This window comes from Myodes glareolus, chromosome 2 (assembly GCF_982192425.1).
Source record: "Myodes glareolus chromosome 2, mMyoGla1.1, whole genome shotgun sequence".
Classification (NCBI taxonomy): Eukaryota; Metazoa; Chordata; class Mammalia; order Rodentia; family Cricetidae; genus Myodes; species Myodes glareolus.
Window position 1 is genome coordinate 78,925,033 of NC_142027.1, and position 14,178 is coordinate 78,939,210.

The window sequence follows — 14,178 nt, forward strand, 5'->3', positions numbered from 1 at the left end:
TATTTTCAAGTTTTAATTGTGTATATATATATATATATATATATATATATATATATATATATATAAAACAAAGTTTTATACACATACACATCCCTCATACAAGGATTGGGCCAGTGAGCCCAGTGTCTAGAGGAAGAGGCTTGCGGACAGGCAGCTGGCACTTTGGGCAGTGATTGCACCCCGGCTCTCCTCAGGTCACTGATAGATGGCATTCTGATCACCAGAATCCATTCCATTGGATGCTGTCAACTCTACCCTAGCATGGGGAGATGGGAAAGAGAAAGGCCACCGTAGACACCTGCTCATTGTAGTAGACACTCATTTACACTTCTAAAACAGCCCACACTCTTTGGCCCCCAGGTGTACTTGAGGTCAGTCCTTATCTCGACCAGGTTGGCAAGGGATGGTCTCAACCACCTGCTTTCTCCTGTGTCCTTCAGAATGCCTTTGTAGCCACCGCTCTAGCCTTGTGTCTGACTTTCAAAGAGACCAACCATCCTGGCCTGACCTCCCAAGAACCCTGCTGCTTCGCATACTTCTTGCCCAGGGCCGCGTGTGATCTTGGTCTCTGAGTCTCACAGTTGTTGCCCCTGGGCTGCTCACTCGTTCCATCTTTGTGGCCACTGTCTTAAGACTTCTCTGAAGCTATTGTTTGTATTTGCCTCACAAATAGACAGTAAGTCCCCTTGTCTACTTACTCCTAGAGTAAGGTCGCCCACAGGGTGGGTACTCAAAAACTTTTGAGCGAGTGAATGGATGACCAAACACAGCCAGCTACAGGCATTTGAGTCTGTGGGGGACTCAGAAAGTAGATGACCAGACACAGTCAGATATAGGCAGTTGAGTCAGGGGGGAGAGGACTTAGAAAGTTATGAAAAATGGTCCCGCTTGTAAGAGCTAGAGAGTCAGGCTTGTGTAGATCTGAGTCTCAGCTAGAAATGACTTCTTGGCTACTGGATTCAGAATTCTTTCCTTCTAGCAACCCCGCGGCTCTGACTTAGGGATAAAAGGATTCTGTCCATTTATTGTTTTACAGCTAATTTAACAATCTCTCCTTTATCCAGGGTGGGACTGACATGGGCAGCGTTCATGTTAGGACCCAAGCGGCGCTCTAGATCTGTTCTTGGCCGCTCTAGATCGGTTCTTGGCCTTGCATGGGCGCTAGAATCACAATTTAAAGAAATCGCTTTTGCCATGAGAGCTGAAGGAATAGTGCTTGCGGCCAGAAGCAGGCAGAGGCCCCGTTTCCCCTAGTTAGAGCCTTGAGGGAAAAACTCAGGAACTGGCTCCCTTCTGCCAGCCACACCCCAGAACAGAACCTGCACAGAGAGAGGACTGAAGTCCACGTGCTTCCCAGAGAGCCTTCAGAAAGAGGCAGTTCCCTCTTGACCCACCTTCCTTCAAAACGGTGAAGCTTCCTGAGACCCCGGTCTCGTGGCACCCCCTTGTGGGCAGAGGCATCACTGCAGCCTCTTCAGTTGTACCAGGGAGAGAGCCCTGAAGCTGCACGTGTGTGGCCCTACCCTAGGACCTGGGAAGCCCTGCAGGGTGCTCCAAGCTCAAAAGAACAGTTGTTTCTGTTGGTAAGGAATCATAAGTGAGTCTTATCAGGAGCTGAGTGTAGCCGAAGACTGGGACGGGGGAAGACACGCACATCTCCCTGAAATGTGTTCAGGGCCCTCAGCTAAGCTCAGGCTACAAGATTCATCTACATCTCCCTCTGTGGGGCAGGGCTGTGTGCCTTGATGCTCCGTGTCTGTCACCATCATGCTGGTGGTAACAGTGAGAGTACTGTTCAATTATTATGTGGCCGTTTGTAAAACATAGTTATGCAGCTTTGCTCACTTTAGTAAGTGTGTGTGAACTCGGATAGCTTTCTGTCTCGCAGGACCACTGTGAGGTTTAAGAATTTATAAATAGATATAAAGTATCATAGTCCCTGATATACTGTAGGTATTCAATTAAAAAATAGCTACTGTTTCAGCTTCGATTTCCTTTTTTTTTTTTTCGATTTTTCAATAGCTAGGTCTACTTCATGAGTGCACATCTGCCCTCCTGCTCCTCCCCTCCCCTCCCCACATCTGCCCTCCCACTCCTCCCCTCCCCGACATCTGCCCTCCAGCTTCTCCCCTCCCCACACCTGCCCTCCCGCTCCTCCCCTCCCCACATCTGCACACAATGCCTTTATCTGTCTGGCTCCTTTCTCTTACCATCGCTTTCGGTTTCTCCAAACTGAGTTTCTATCCCTTCTGATCTGAGCAGCTAGCTGGTCTGTCTCCCCGGGGCCACATTCGCGTGTTCTGAATAACTCTTGGCTCTTGTCCGCAGTGCTCTCTGTGGTCTGTAATGCACAGCTTGTAATTCTCCCATAATCTAGGAGCCACTAGCCCTGTCTGCACCAAAAGGCGGGTCGGAGCAGTGAGAGCGTGGGTAGGCGAACTAGGGAGAGCAAGGCTTGTCTTAGAAGCTGCATTCCAGGGCCTGATGCTACCAGGTGACACCTTGCCACGGGTTCAGAGATTAGGAACGCAGAGGCACACGTTGTAGATGTGACGGTGTTGCTGGCTCGCAGAGCACGTGTGCTGCACAGAAACAGACAGCCGATGCACTGACTGCCTCGTTTGTATGCAGGCCCACTCCGGATACTTCTCCAGTCTGTACCCTCATCACCATTTCGGCCCGTTCCCGCATCATCACTCCGTAAGTGCCCCTCGCATCTGCCCCAGCCACCCTTCTTCTTGCCCCACGTAGCCCCTGATGAACAGGCCTGTGTATGGTCACAGTATTCTCTGCTGTGGCTCTAGACTATCTCAGGAGTGATGCAAGTCACCCTGCTTCACACTCAGTATAGAGCTTCTTGGGTAATCCTAAGTACTGTGAGAGGGAGGTGGGAGGCTTGCGAGTTTGAGGTCAGCCTGGGCTGTGTAGTGACTTTCATACCAGACTAAGCTACCTACAGAGTAAAGTCCTAACTTAAAGAGCAGAGCCTGGAGCTATGGCTCAGTCATTGAGAGCGCACACTGCTCTAACAGGCTGGAGTGCCCAGCACCCACTCCAGGTGGCTCACAGTCACTGGTAACTCCAGCTCCAGGGGATCCAGTGTCTCTAGCTTTTGTAGGCACCTGTGCTTACGTAGACACACGCACGTACACACACATACACACACACACTTTTTTAAAGTATATTAAAAACACAATAGAAAGAAAAGCAGTTAGGAAATATTACTAAGCTAAAGAAAAGTTTGCAGTAGGCGGGGGATGTGGGTTCATTGACAAGGTACTTGCCATCCAAGCATGAGGACCCGAGTTCAAATCCTAAGCACCCACATAAAAGCCAGGTGTGGTGGGGTGCTCCTTGGCTGAGGAAGTAGTGGCAGGATCCCTGGATCTCACTGGCCAGGTAGTCTAGCTAGATGAGCGAGCCCAGGTTCCATGGGATACTCGGTGTCAAAACTAAGGTACAGAGTGGCTGAGAAAGACACCAGTGTCAGCCTCTGGCCTCCAACATGTATGAATACACAGGAACATGTGCATAGGCTTACACCACACCAGACTTTTTTTTTCTTATTTTGCTGGAATTCTTAAAAGTCTTAACAACTGAAGACACATCATTCCCATAAGAACCATTGGCAGCCTGGCCCAGTCTTTCCTCAGGGTTTCCAGGGAGAGGTGGCTTGCCCACCTCCCTCATGGGGCCTGGGCACAGCAGGCTGCATCTCCTTGTGAAATGGTAGTCCTAGTGACGGGACAGACTGGACAGCTTTCTCTGTCTGTGGCCAGGTGTGTTTAATACATGTTTACTGTTTCATGTAATATATACTGTTATATGTATTATATACTGTTTCATGTAATATATATATATGTGCAGGCTGGAACGGGCCACGGGACCACGTGGAGGTCAGGCCAGCTTGTCTCCTTCCACAGCAGGTTTCAGGGGTTGAACTTGGGTCATCAGGCTTGCATGATAAGCACTTTGTAATCCACCACACCGTCACAAAGTAACCATTTTGATTCTTGGGTGAAGGCACAGGAAACGTGAGTGTATCAAATCTGTATGTCAGAGAATCCAGGAAAGGGCAGATGCTTGTGCCCAGCAAACATGGTTGCTCAGAGGAGCTTGTAGGCTCATGCATAAAGCACCAGGTCACACAAAGATCAAACGTGCCATGTTGGCTGTCTCTGGCCGTCTCCCCGGGCAGCGAGGCCTTCCCGTTCTGGTACTCTTAAGGCTACTTGGCTGGGCCATGAGGCGCCAGGTTAGAGGAACAGTTGTACACGTGTTCTTTTCTAGTACCCAGAGCAGGAGACTGTGAATCTCTTCATCCCAACCCAGGCTGTGGGTGCTATCATCGGGAAAAAGGGGGCGCACATCAAACAGCTGGCTCGATTTGCTGGTGCCTCCATCAAGGTAAGATTCTTGCCACCAGCTGCCTGTCCCCATGGTCCTCCTCTTGTCCGTACCAGACAATTCTTACCCCCCCCCCCACACAGAATCTGTAGAATGAGTTTCCTGCTCCCATTCTTCTTCTTAGTCCTTTCCTTTCAGCCAGACAACTAAGTTAGAAGAAAGCTGTGAGTAATGACCAAACCGTGCCCTCCAGGAATTGGCCTTGTCTGCTCTTCCCGAGAAGATAGAAGGCTGAAGATTTATCCCAAGCTAAGGGGGTGTGCTCGAGTGGAATGAGCATTTGTGCTTAGCACTCAGCACATCTGTGCTGCTGTTAGTCTGTGCTTACAGACTATGAGAAGAGAAATGGGATGAAGAACTTTCTGGAAAGTGCTGGTAAAATCATAGGCAGACAGAGTTGATAGCATCCCCTGTTAAGAGACTAGGACTGAGCAGAAGGCTAGGGAAGTCCTCTTGGTTTGTAAAACTAATATGTGCAGAAGTGGCTGCAGTTAGTCCCGGATTCTGCCTCTCTTGGTTGTCAGGGATAGTTTGCCGTGGGCCTGCCTCAAGCCCAGCTGTCAGCTCCGCTGAGATGCTGCAAACCCCATGGAACGCTTCCCATTGCTATGGAAAATAATTCACTACTATAAGACAACCCAGAATTATGAAAGCAAGTCTCATGACTTGGAGAGAAAGAATACTTACACTTTCTCCCTGAGAGCTGGAGTTTCTCCCACAGCAACTATGACGGGGGGGGGGGGGGGACCAAGACATCCTGAACTGTGCAGAAGAACTGAGGTGCCACACAGGGACGGAGCTGCACCTTGCTGGACTCTGACTGCATCTGTCTTTGCAGTTAGAGACTCACATTCGAACTGGGCGAAGCCTAGACAAGGGTGGCTGTCATGTGGGCATGGGGTCAGCTATGCCCAGTGGCTTGACACAGGCTGCATCCTGGCCTAGATGATGGAGAAGGCGAGGATGAGAACAGGCTGGCTGCACTCAGAAGATCTTTGCTGGTGCTGTAGTCTGAGATGCTGAAGGACCACAGTGAGACAGTTTGGACTAAAGGGCTTTGAGGGGCTCTCTCACCCCTGCCCCACTTTAGACATGGAGAGAATAGGGACTGAACGAGGCCCAACGGTCAGCCTAGCTCTTGGATAGATACAAATCCCGTTGACTTCTGGGATCCTAAGCATCTCCTATGGCTGACCACAGCGGTAACTTCCCCATCTGCTAATGCTTATGAGAAACGGAGCCCAGGAAGTCTGACTGTCCACCCAAGGCCACAGAACCAGAGTATGATTGTCCTGTTTCTGCCCCATGTCTGCCTCCTCCCATAGCAACCCTACTGATCTCCCGAGTCATTCCCAATTAGCGCCTTCAGGGGAATGCAGAGGGGCAGGAGGCGTTCGGGCACAGAGGTGACGAGTCCATTAGAAGTCACTCCACAGCGTTCTCAGTCAAGGACTTAGTGCCGCAGGGCCAGCCCATCCCAGTCTCCATCCCCTGGACAGAAATCACATCATGGAGGGTGGCCCTTGAGCTTCCCTACTCGTTACCTGTGGCTCCCATCTGTCCTTAATGCCACAAAGTAAGTAGTGAAGGCCAGAGGAGTCTTCAGAGGCCTTGATGAAGGGGTCCCTCTTTCTAGATCACTGCGGGTGCCAACGTGCTGTGGATGAGTGTTCCCAAGAAAGCTGGGACACGGCACTGGACCCTGAGGTCCTGGGGTTGACCCTTGCTTAGAGCCTACATGGGTGAAAGCAGAATCATTCCTCTGAGTGGAGGCCTCTGAGCTTTGGAGACAGTGTGCTCACAAAGCACTGTAAAGGAACCTCCCTGAGCCCTGGGTTCCTTCTGCCTGCGCGGCCCTGTAACAGTCTCACAGCCTCGGCTCCCTGCAAGCTTCCCTGTGGAGCCTGCAATGGCCTTGAGGTCCTGATTCTCCTCCAGCTGCGGTTTGCAGCTGTTCTCTCGCTGCGCTCGCTCGGCTGTGCAATGCTCTGACGAGCTGAGAGCTGAGAACCGTGTGGGGCCTTGCACGATGCATGGTGTGCTCGCCTATAGCTCCTGGCTCACCCTTAGGTTTCCATTGCACTTTCCTTTCTTTTTACTTTGAATTACATTTAATTTTGCAACGATCTGATGATTGAGTTTTAACTTACTTGTTTTTGAGAGGAGAGTCTTGTGTCTGCGCTGTCCAGCTAACCTCCAACATCTAGTCTCCAGTGATCCTCCTGTCTTGGCCTCCTTAGTAGCTGGGACTCCTGACATGAACTGTCAGGTCCAGCTCGATTTTGTTGTCTCCTCCTCTTCCTTTCTCTTCTCCTTTAAAGATTTTTTTAAAGTAAGTCAGAATGTGCTGGGAGGAAAATGTAGTAAATGTAATAATATAAAAATGTTTTAGTCAATGTTCTACCGATGTGCCGCTCCCTAAGTATTCAAATATGAACCTCTGGGGATCATTCTTATTCCAACCACGACATTCTGCTCCCTGCCCGCCATAGACTTTGTAGCCATATCATAATGCAAAAAAACGCATTCAGTCCAACTTCAAAAGTCCCCCTGGTCTATCACAGCGTCGACACTGTATAACACTCCAAAGACTCACGGCAGTCTCTGAACTGTAATCACCTATAAAACCAAAATCAAAAGCAAAGATCACATACTTCACACCGCAGTGCTGCAGCAGAGCGAGGAAATACCGGACCAAAGCAAACTGGGCAAACTCCGAACTCTGCATCTCCACGTCAGATGTCAAGGTGCTCTTCAGACTTCCAACTCCTTTCGACTTTGTTGCCTGCAGCACAACTTGTCCCTCTTGGGTTGGTTCCACACCTGTTAGTAGCTCTCCTCTGACATCTCCAAGGCGATCCAGGCTTCACCTGCACAGCCTCGTGCAGTGACTCATCTGGGCCCTGGCACATGCCTGGTCTCTGTAACTTTTCTCAGTCACAGAGGGAAATTTCCCAACATCTGTCTTGTATCCTTGACTCTAAAGCCAGAATCACGCGACCGAAGCTGCCGCTCCTTAAGCATTCAAATACATGAACCTAAGGCAGGCCGTTCTTATTCAGACCACCACAGACCTCCAACCAAATTATTGGTGCGGTCCTTGTTTGTAATCTCACGGGATTAAAAGCTAGCTGGCTCAGTTCTGTGATCCACTGGTGCATGGGGACATGCACAAGGAGAAGGGTTTGCAGAGTCATGACTGGAACCAAGGAAACATCATCACTTAATGACAGCTGTACCTGCTCTGCCTCCTTGTCACTTAACGGCTGGTTCATCTGCAAACTGAGTGTTAGAGCCAGGCTAACCTTTCCTGCAGCTCTACAGGCAGACAGCGTTATGGACTAACCCTTCTTCCCTCTAGACCCGGGGGTTGGCAGAGCCTGTTATCTCATAGGACCTGATGGGGACAAGAGGCAAGTAGCCGAAGGGGGCTCACTACAGGGACAGGCAGTAACACTGCCCTGCCCTGCCCTGCCCTGCCCTGCCCTGCCCTGGGTAGCCAAAGACCCGTATTTGATACTGAGGATTAAGGGCATGCCTTCCCAAGACTCAGGGCAGAAGTGGCACTGTGTCAGACAGAGTATGGAGCTCTAAGGTGGAAGCCTTGTCATTGGCTGGTGTGAGCATGCTCTTAGACAAGCAGAGGGGCTTGGCCTTAGCGTGTTCCTTTTCTCCAACTGCAGATAGCTCCGGCAGAAGGTCCCGATGTCAGTGAAAGGATGGTCATCATCACCGGGCCACCTGAAGCCCAGTTCAAGGTCAGTGCCAAAGACCATGCTGGCCCCGCAGGCTCTGGGTGCAGGGCAGACAGTGCAGAGGTGTTGAGGTTCACCTGTGGCAGCCTCATGTCCATCTCTGGGTCTTCACTGCTCCTCTGTGCTCTGCCTTCTGTCCACAGAGAGGTGGGTCGTCTGTAGGTGCCCAGCGGGATGGTAGTACCTCCAACCTGTCTCTGATTGGGTGGCTGTCTTGGGTCCCTGTCCCGCGCTACGGTCTCGCCAGCAAGAACGACGCGGGGCACTTAGGATACTTCTGCAGTAAAGCTTTAATGCCTCTTGAGAGGGAGAGCATCAGCTTCCAAAGCGGAGACCCCGAATGAGGGGAACCCAGCCCTTATAAAGGAAACAGTCCTCGCTTCTGACGTGTCACTCTTGGATTGGTCCACTGCCCATTATCCCAGATGATGCCTCGGGAGTAGGCAGGGACGCAGCGGTAGAGAGTTACCAAGCACGTGCGCTGGGATTAAAGGCGTGTGCTACATCACCTTGAACTCACAGAGATCTGCTTGTCTCTGCCTCCCAGAGTAGGTATACTACCACGCCTTGAGGTCACAGAGGTCAATCTGCCTCTGCCGCCCAGGCATCAGGACTAAAGGCGTGTGCCGCCACACCTTGGGGTCACAGAGGTCAATCTCTACCTTTGTTCCTAGAAGCAATGGAGAATGTGGTCCGGCCCTCCACAGGTCCCCTCAGCCGTGGGCGTTAACACGGATGCCTGTTGTATCCGTGTATCCGTTGTATCTACAAGATACAAGATCCGTTGTATCTACAAGAGGAGAAGCCTCTTGTAGTGGGCGCTCTGGCAGCCTGTAAGGGGATTCTGGCAGCACTGGAGAGTTCTTCTGTGGGGAGCATGGCTTTGTTTCTGATGGTCTTCCTCTAGGAACATCAAAACTTGAATTTCAAGAAGTCGGAAATGTGTATTAATGTATAACAGTTCAGCCCTCAATAATTAAAATCATAAGGAACCAGAAACCTTCAGCTAGAAAATGAACAGACAAACGTGGTATACCCACACAAGGGAATCTTATTTTGCCACAAAAAAGAATGATTTACCCAATGCATGCTACCAAGGGATGAACCCGGAGAAACAAGAGCTTGTAGGCCGTGGTTCCGCATCCGTAAGGTTTCCGGCAGCAAACCACAGAGAGGGCCTGTAAACTAGCGGTTGCTGGAAGATGGCAGTGGGAAGGGGTGGCGGCTAGGTGCTGATAGGCCAGTCCTGGGGGCTGAACAGTATGGTGGCGGTTGAAAGTGATAGGCCAGTCCTGGGAATTGAGCCCAGGGCCTCACATGTAGGGGGCAACAAACTCAAAGCCGCTGAGCCACGTTCCTAGCCCTCTTCCAATTCTTTAAAAATTTTGATACAGGGTCTCCCTAAATTGCTCAGGTTGGCCTTAACCTGCAATTCTTTTCTTCAGCCTCCTGAGAAACTCGTTATTACAGGCTTGTGCCATCAATGGGTAATGGGGAGGATCCAGAATATTCTGGATGGTGGTGATGGACCCAGACGTATTGACTACCAAGTACAATACTGAAGTAATGACTTCACCACCATGTGCAGGGTCATGAGTTTGAGTCCCAACACCACCAAAAACAAACAGAAACCAGCAGCACGTTTAGACTCAGCAAATGCTGTCACCGTCTGCTTACCTCATTCCATGACCAGAGCACTGAGCATACAGTGGAGGGGAGTTAAGAAGGCCTTAAACAAACTCAGCCACCCAAACGCTACAGGTGCTGGGGATCTGGAAATAAGGATGCAGTCTTAGTGGCTCGCCAGTTGCCCCCAGCCAAGACACGCATTCCCTAGAAGGAGCAATCGCGTGCAAACCAAGAGGCTTGGCAGCGTATCCAGATTACGGTAGAGAGGTTGTTCAGCGCAGGAGCGTCCTGGCTCTGTAAGGACTGAGTGGGTGTGCAGCGGCCCGGGTGCCTGGAGGAGAGACCGCACATTCCGTCCCTGAGACTCCTGGTTCCTGCACAGCCCCCACAAAGCAATGTGGCCGGCAGCTGGCCCTCACTAGTCATCTTGTTCTCAGGCTCAGGGACGGATCTTTGGGAAGCTGAAAGAAGAAAATTTCTTCAATCCCAAAGAAGAGGTGAAGCTGGAAGCCCACATCCGAGTTCCCTCGTCGACAGCTGGCCGGGTGATCGGCAAAGGGGGGAAAACCGTAAGTCAGCTTCCCTCTCAATTCCCTTCGCCTGGATGAGTTCCCTGCCCGGGCCAGGCCTGATGGCCCTCAGATCCTCATGAATTCTTTTGCTCATTCTCAACATGTGTGAGGGCCTTGGGATGACACGCTTGGGTTGGGACACGGGCAGGATGAATGAGGCATGGGGATTCCGAGGACAGAGTGTCATCAGCAGGGCCTAGTCCCATGGTGTCACACCTACTCTATTCCTGAGTGCTATGCCACCTAGCCCTGTTTTTATCTGAAAGACAAGAAGGCCATCTTCTGCTCCCCGACACACACACACATTCACGTGTAGCAGATAGAACCCATTTGAGACCACTCTCTACCTGGTTTCCAAGTTCTGAGACTGTCACTCTGCCCTGTGCTCTCTCCTGAGAGCCATCTCGAGGGGCCCTCTCGCTCTCCCGTTTTTCTGGTTCTTTCTCAAGTCTGGCCGTCTACTCTAGGGGAGTTGGCTGAGCAATAGGGTGAGAATTTATTTATTTATTTAGTTTTGCTTTTTGAGATAGGGTTTCTCTGTGTAGCTTTAGAGCCTGTCCTGGATCTTGCTCTTTAGACCAAGCTGGCCTTGAACTCACAGAGATCTGCCTGCTTCTGCCTCCCTGTTGGGATTAAAGGCGTGCGCCACCACCACCCGGCTTCTGCACTCTGATCTTCGGGCAAGCTTTATTTATTAAAACACAAATAAAATATCACTATAGAAAGAAGATTCAGCCTCCCTGCCTCCCCTCCCCCGCATCCCTAGAGTGTCTCCCTCCACAGCCCACGTATTGGCTTCATTGGGATGTGGGGTGCACTTGACCTTGCTCAGTTTTCTGCCTTTCCAGGTAAACGAGCTACAGAACTTGACAAGTGCAGAAGTTATTGTGCCTCGTGACCAAACGCCAGATGAGAATGCGGAAGTGATCGTCAGAATTATCGGGCATTTTTTTGCTAGCCAGGTACTATTCTGTGAGGGCCTGCCCTCTGCCCCCTGCCTCTTCCCTCCCGCCTCCCGCCCGTGCTACTATACTATACTATATATACTATAGTATATACTACGTACTATATTTGTGTCAAGTGGCCATAACCAGACCTCCTGACCCCTTGACCTCAGGGACTGGAAACTGTTAGTGCAAGGCTCCTGTCATGCTAGGGTTGGGAATTTAGCATCCCTTTGCCCTCCCAGCCTTCCTCCGAGGAGCCACATGTCCAGCAGGTCCCCAGCAGGGCAACCAGGTGGCCAGGTTTCACTGCAGAAGGTTAACTGCTCACAGCAGGGGGGCCCTAGTGTTCTGTTGCTGTCTTCCCCACCTCCTTAGAAGACCCCATCACTGCACTCAGAGAGGCCAGCCCTGCAGTGACATGTGGCCTGGTTGTTTCGATGCCTTTTGCTGGGTGGGTTTTAGAGAGAGGGCAACTGTGATTCTCATGTAAGCGAGGAAGAAGGGCATTCTGTTGCCTCCTGCTTGATCTGAAGCTCCTGTGGCCTGGGGAACTGCGGCTCTGGGTCGGAACTCCAGCCCTTTGGGCTTTGTCAGGGCTTTAGTCTCTGCTGATCTTTCTAGTGCTCTGGGAAAGGGAGAGGCACAGCAGAGCTCAGGTGTGAGGGGAGGGCCTTCGGCCTACACCCCCCCATCAATGGTCACTGTACCCTACCGCTGCTCTCTGGCCTGCCTGCTCACTGAGAATTAGAAGCTGTTAGTTCCTCCCCCTCCCACCCCGGTGCACCCTCCTTCCTCCCCCCACCCCCACCCCACCTTGCACCTAGTAGTCTTGGTGAGGTGAAGAGGAATACTTCCTCTGGCTGTTGGGCGTGGTGCTGAGGGGTCTGGGGGAGGTGAGATTGGTCCCAAGTCCCAGATGGTTTCCTGTGGGGCGCCAGAACTGGGATTGTCTCTTCCCTGTGCCCTCCCCTCCCTCTCTCTGCTGCAGACTGCACAACGCAAGATCAGGGAAATTGTCCAACAGGTGAAACAGCAGGAGCAGAAATACCCTCAGGGAGTCGCCTCGCAGCGCAGCAAGTGAGGCTCCCAGGCGCCAGCAAACAACAGATGAATGTAACCCTCCCAACACCTGACAGATGAGACCAAACAGCCAGCAGATCGGGAGCAAACCAAAGACCATCCTGAGGAGTGAGATGTCTGTAGAGCAGCCAGGGCCCGCAGACCCCCCCCCCCCCCCCCCCCCGCACACCCTGGGATCCAGGAAGCCGAGGGAGGGCCGGGTTCCCCAGAAACACCACTTGACCTGCGCCCAGCTTCCCCTGGCTTCTGCAGGCTGACCGTCATCCACTTCCCATCCATTCAGCTTCCTCCTCAGCTCCCAGGACGCCGTCCCTTCCAGTTGAACTAACATTGGTGAACGTGCTCAAAGCGAGGCAGGCCTCTGTAGCCTTTTCTTGGTTGTGGAAAGTGTCTCTGTACATGGCTGTACATACTAGAAGGGGAAGATGGTAAGATGCGTGGCCCATGGGTCACACAGGGCGCCTGCAGCGTTAATATATTTTAGAAATAATATATCAAGTAACTCAACTCACTCCAATTTTTACTCAGTTATTAATTTTGTTTTCTGTTGAAGAGAAAGCAGGCTTTTCTAGACTTCCAAGAATAAAGTCTTGGTGAGGTCCATAGGTAGTGAAAGGAACTTTGAGCCACCCACACACAATCCACTTGGAGGGAAATCTCGTCAAGGACACTTAACGGCATTTGTGGGTCACCTGTGTCTGTCAACAGAAGGGAAGCGTCCCTGAGGAGGGGCCCCAGCCCTTGCCACCTGTTTATCCCATACACCCATTTCTCTGCGGCACGGGTTTTAAACTGGTTTTTTTTTTTTTTGCATACTGCTATATATTTCTGTCTCTCTGTTTATCTCCCTCCCCTACCTTCCTCCCTCTTCTTTACCCACCATTCTTTGAATTCCTTCATCTCTTTCTGTCACCCTCCCACCATATCTATGCACGCCCTCCCCCCAGGCAAAGCAGTGCTCTGAGTATCACACAAAAGGAACCATTGCGAAACACAGGAACCAGCTTCAGCTTGCACCTGGTTACTCAAGCGAACAAGAGTCGATGGCATTTGTCCTAGCCTCTAGGAGAGGAAAACGGGAACCCTCCAAACCAGCCAACCAAACAAAAGAATGTTCCAGAAAGAAAGAATGTACTTTATCTTTCTACATTTTGGTATATAAGCCATCAACATTTAGTGAAATTATTTCTTTCTTTAAAAATTGAAAGTGCAGGAAAATAGCAATTTATACAAGGTTGTTGGCCCAGGGCGTTAAATTCACAGATTTTTTTTTTAAATGAGAAAAACACACAAATAAAGCTACCTCAGGTGTTTTTTACCTCAGCACCTCGCTCTTGTGTTTCCCTTAGAGATTTTGTAAAACTGATAGTTGGAGCATTTTTTATTTTTGTAATAAAAATGAGTTGGAAAAAAAAAAGCTTTCAACTGCCAGCCTGGAGCAGGCGGCGGCCCAAGTGCGCGGCTACTGGGCTGGCTTGCCTTCCGCTGGCCAAGAGCCTGCGTGGCCTTCTTGTGGACACATCTAAAAATGTTTATTTTTTAAAAATGACAAAAACAGAGAGAGAATATTGGAGCCGTCCTGAATTTCAATAGGGTGCGTGCCATGAGGGCTTTTGCGCTGAAGGATGACCACGGCCTGGTTATGTGAAGAAGCCAAGAAAGACACCACCAGACTGCAATGCCAGTTTCCTCTACTGCAAACAGTGTTCTTTGACAAAAAAAAGAAAAAAGAAAAAAAAAGGAAAAAAGAAAAATATATCCAAGCTAACAAGAGTCTGGCGTCCTGGT

The 14,178-nt window shown here is 50.7% G+C and overlaps 1 protein-coding gene across 3 annotated transcripts in view; it reads left to right on the top strand.

The window, feature by feature from the left end:
• Igf2bp2 (insulin like growth factor 2 mRNA binding protein 2) overlaps positions 1-13,713 on the top strand; it is a 111,817-nt gene extending 98,104 nt beyond the window's left edge. For 2 of the 3 annotated variants that reach the window (XM_087902041.1, XM_087902045.1), the window contains 6 exons: positions 2,632-2,700; positions 4,291-4,407; positions 8,091-8,165; positions 10,229-10,360; positions 11,212-11,325; positions 12,299-13,713. In XM_087902041.1, coding sequence (XP_087758167.1) covers positions 2,632-2,700; positions 4,291-4,407; positions 8,091-8,165; positions 10,229-10,360; positions 11,212-11,325; positions 12,299-12,391 — 600 coding nt within the window. In that variant the 3' untranslated portion in view covers positions 12,392-13,713. The remainder of the gene's footprint in view (positions 1-2,631; positions 2,701-4,290; positions 4,408-8,090; positions 8,166-10,228; positions 10,361-11,211; positions 11,326-12,298) is intronic. The other variant, XM_087902044.1, reaches the window with a different exon arrangement.
• The last annotated feature ends 465 nt before the right edge of the window (positions 13,714-14,178 follow it).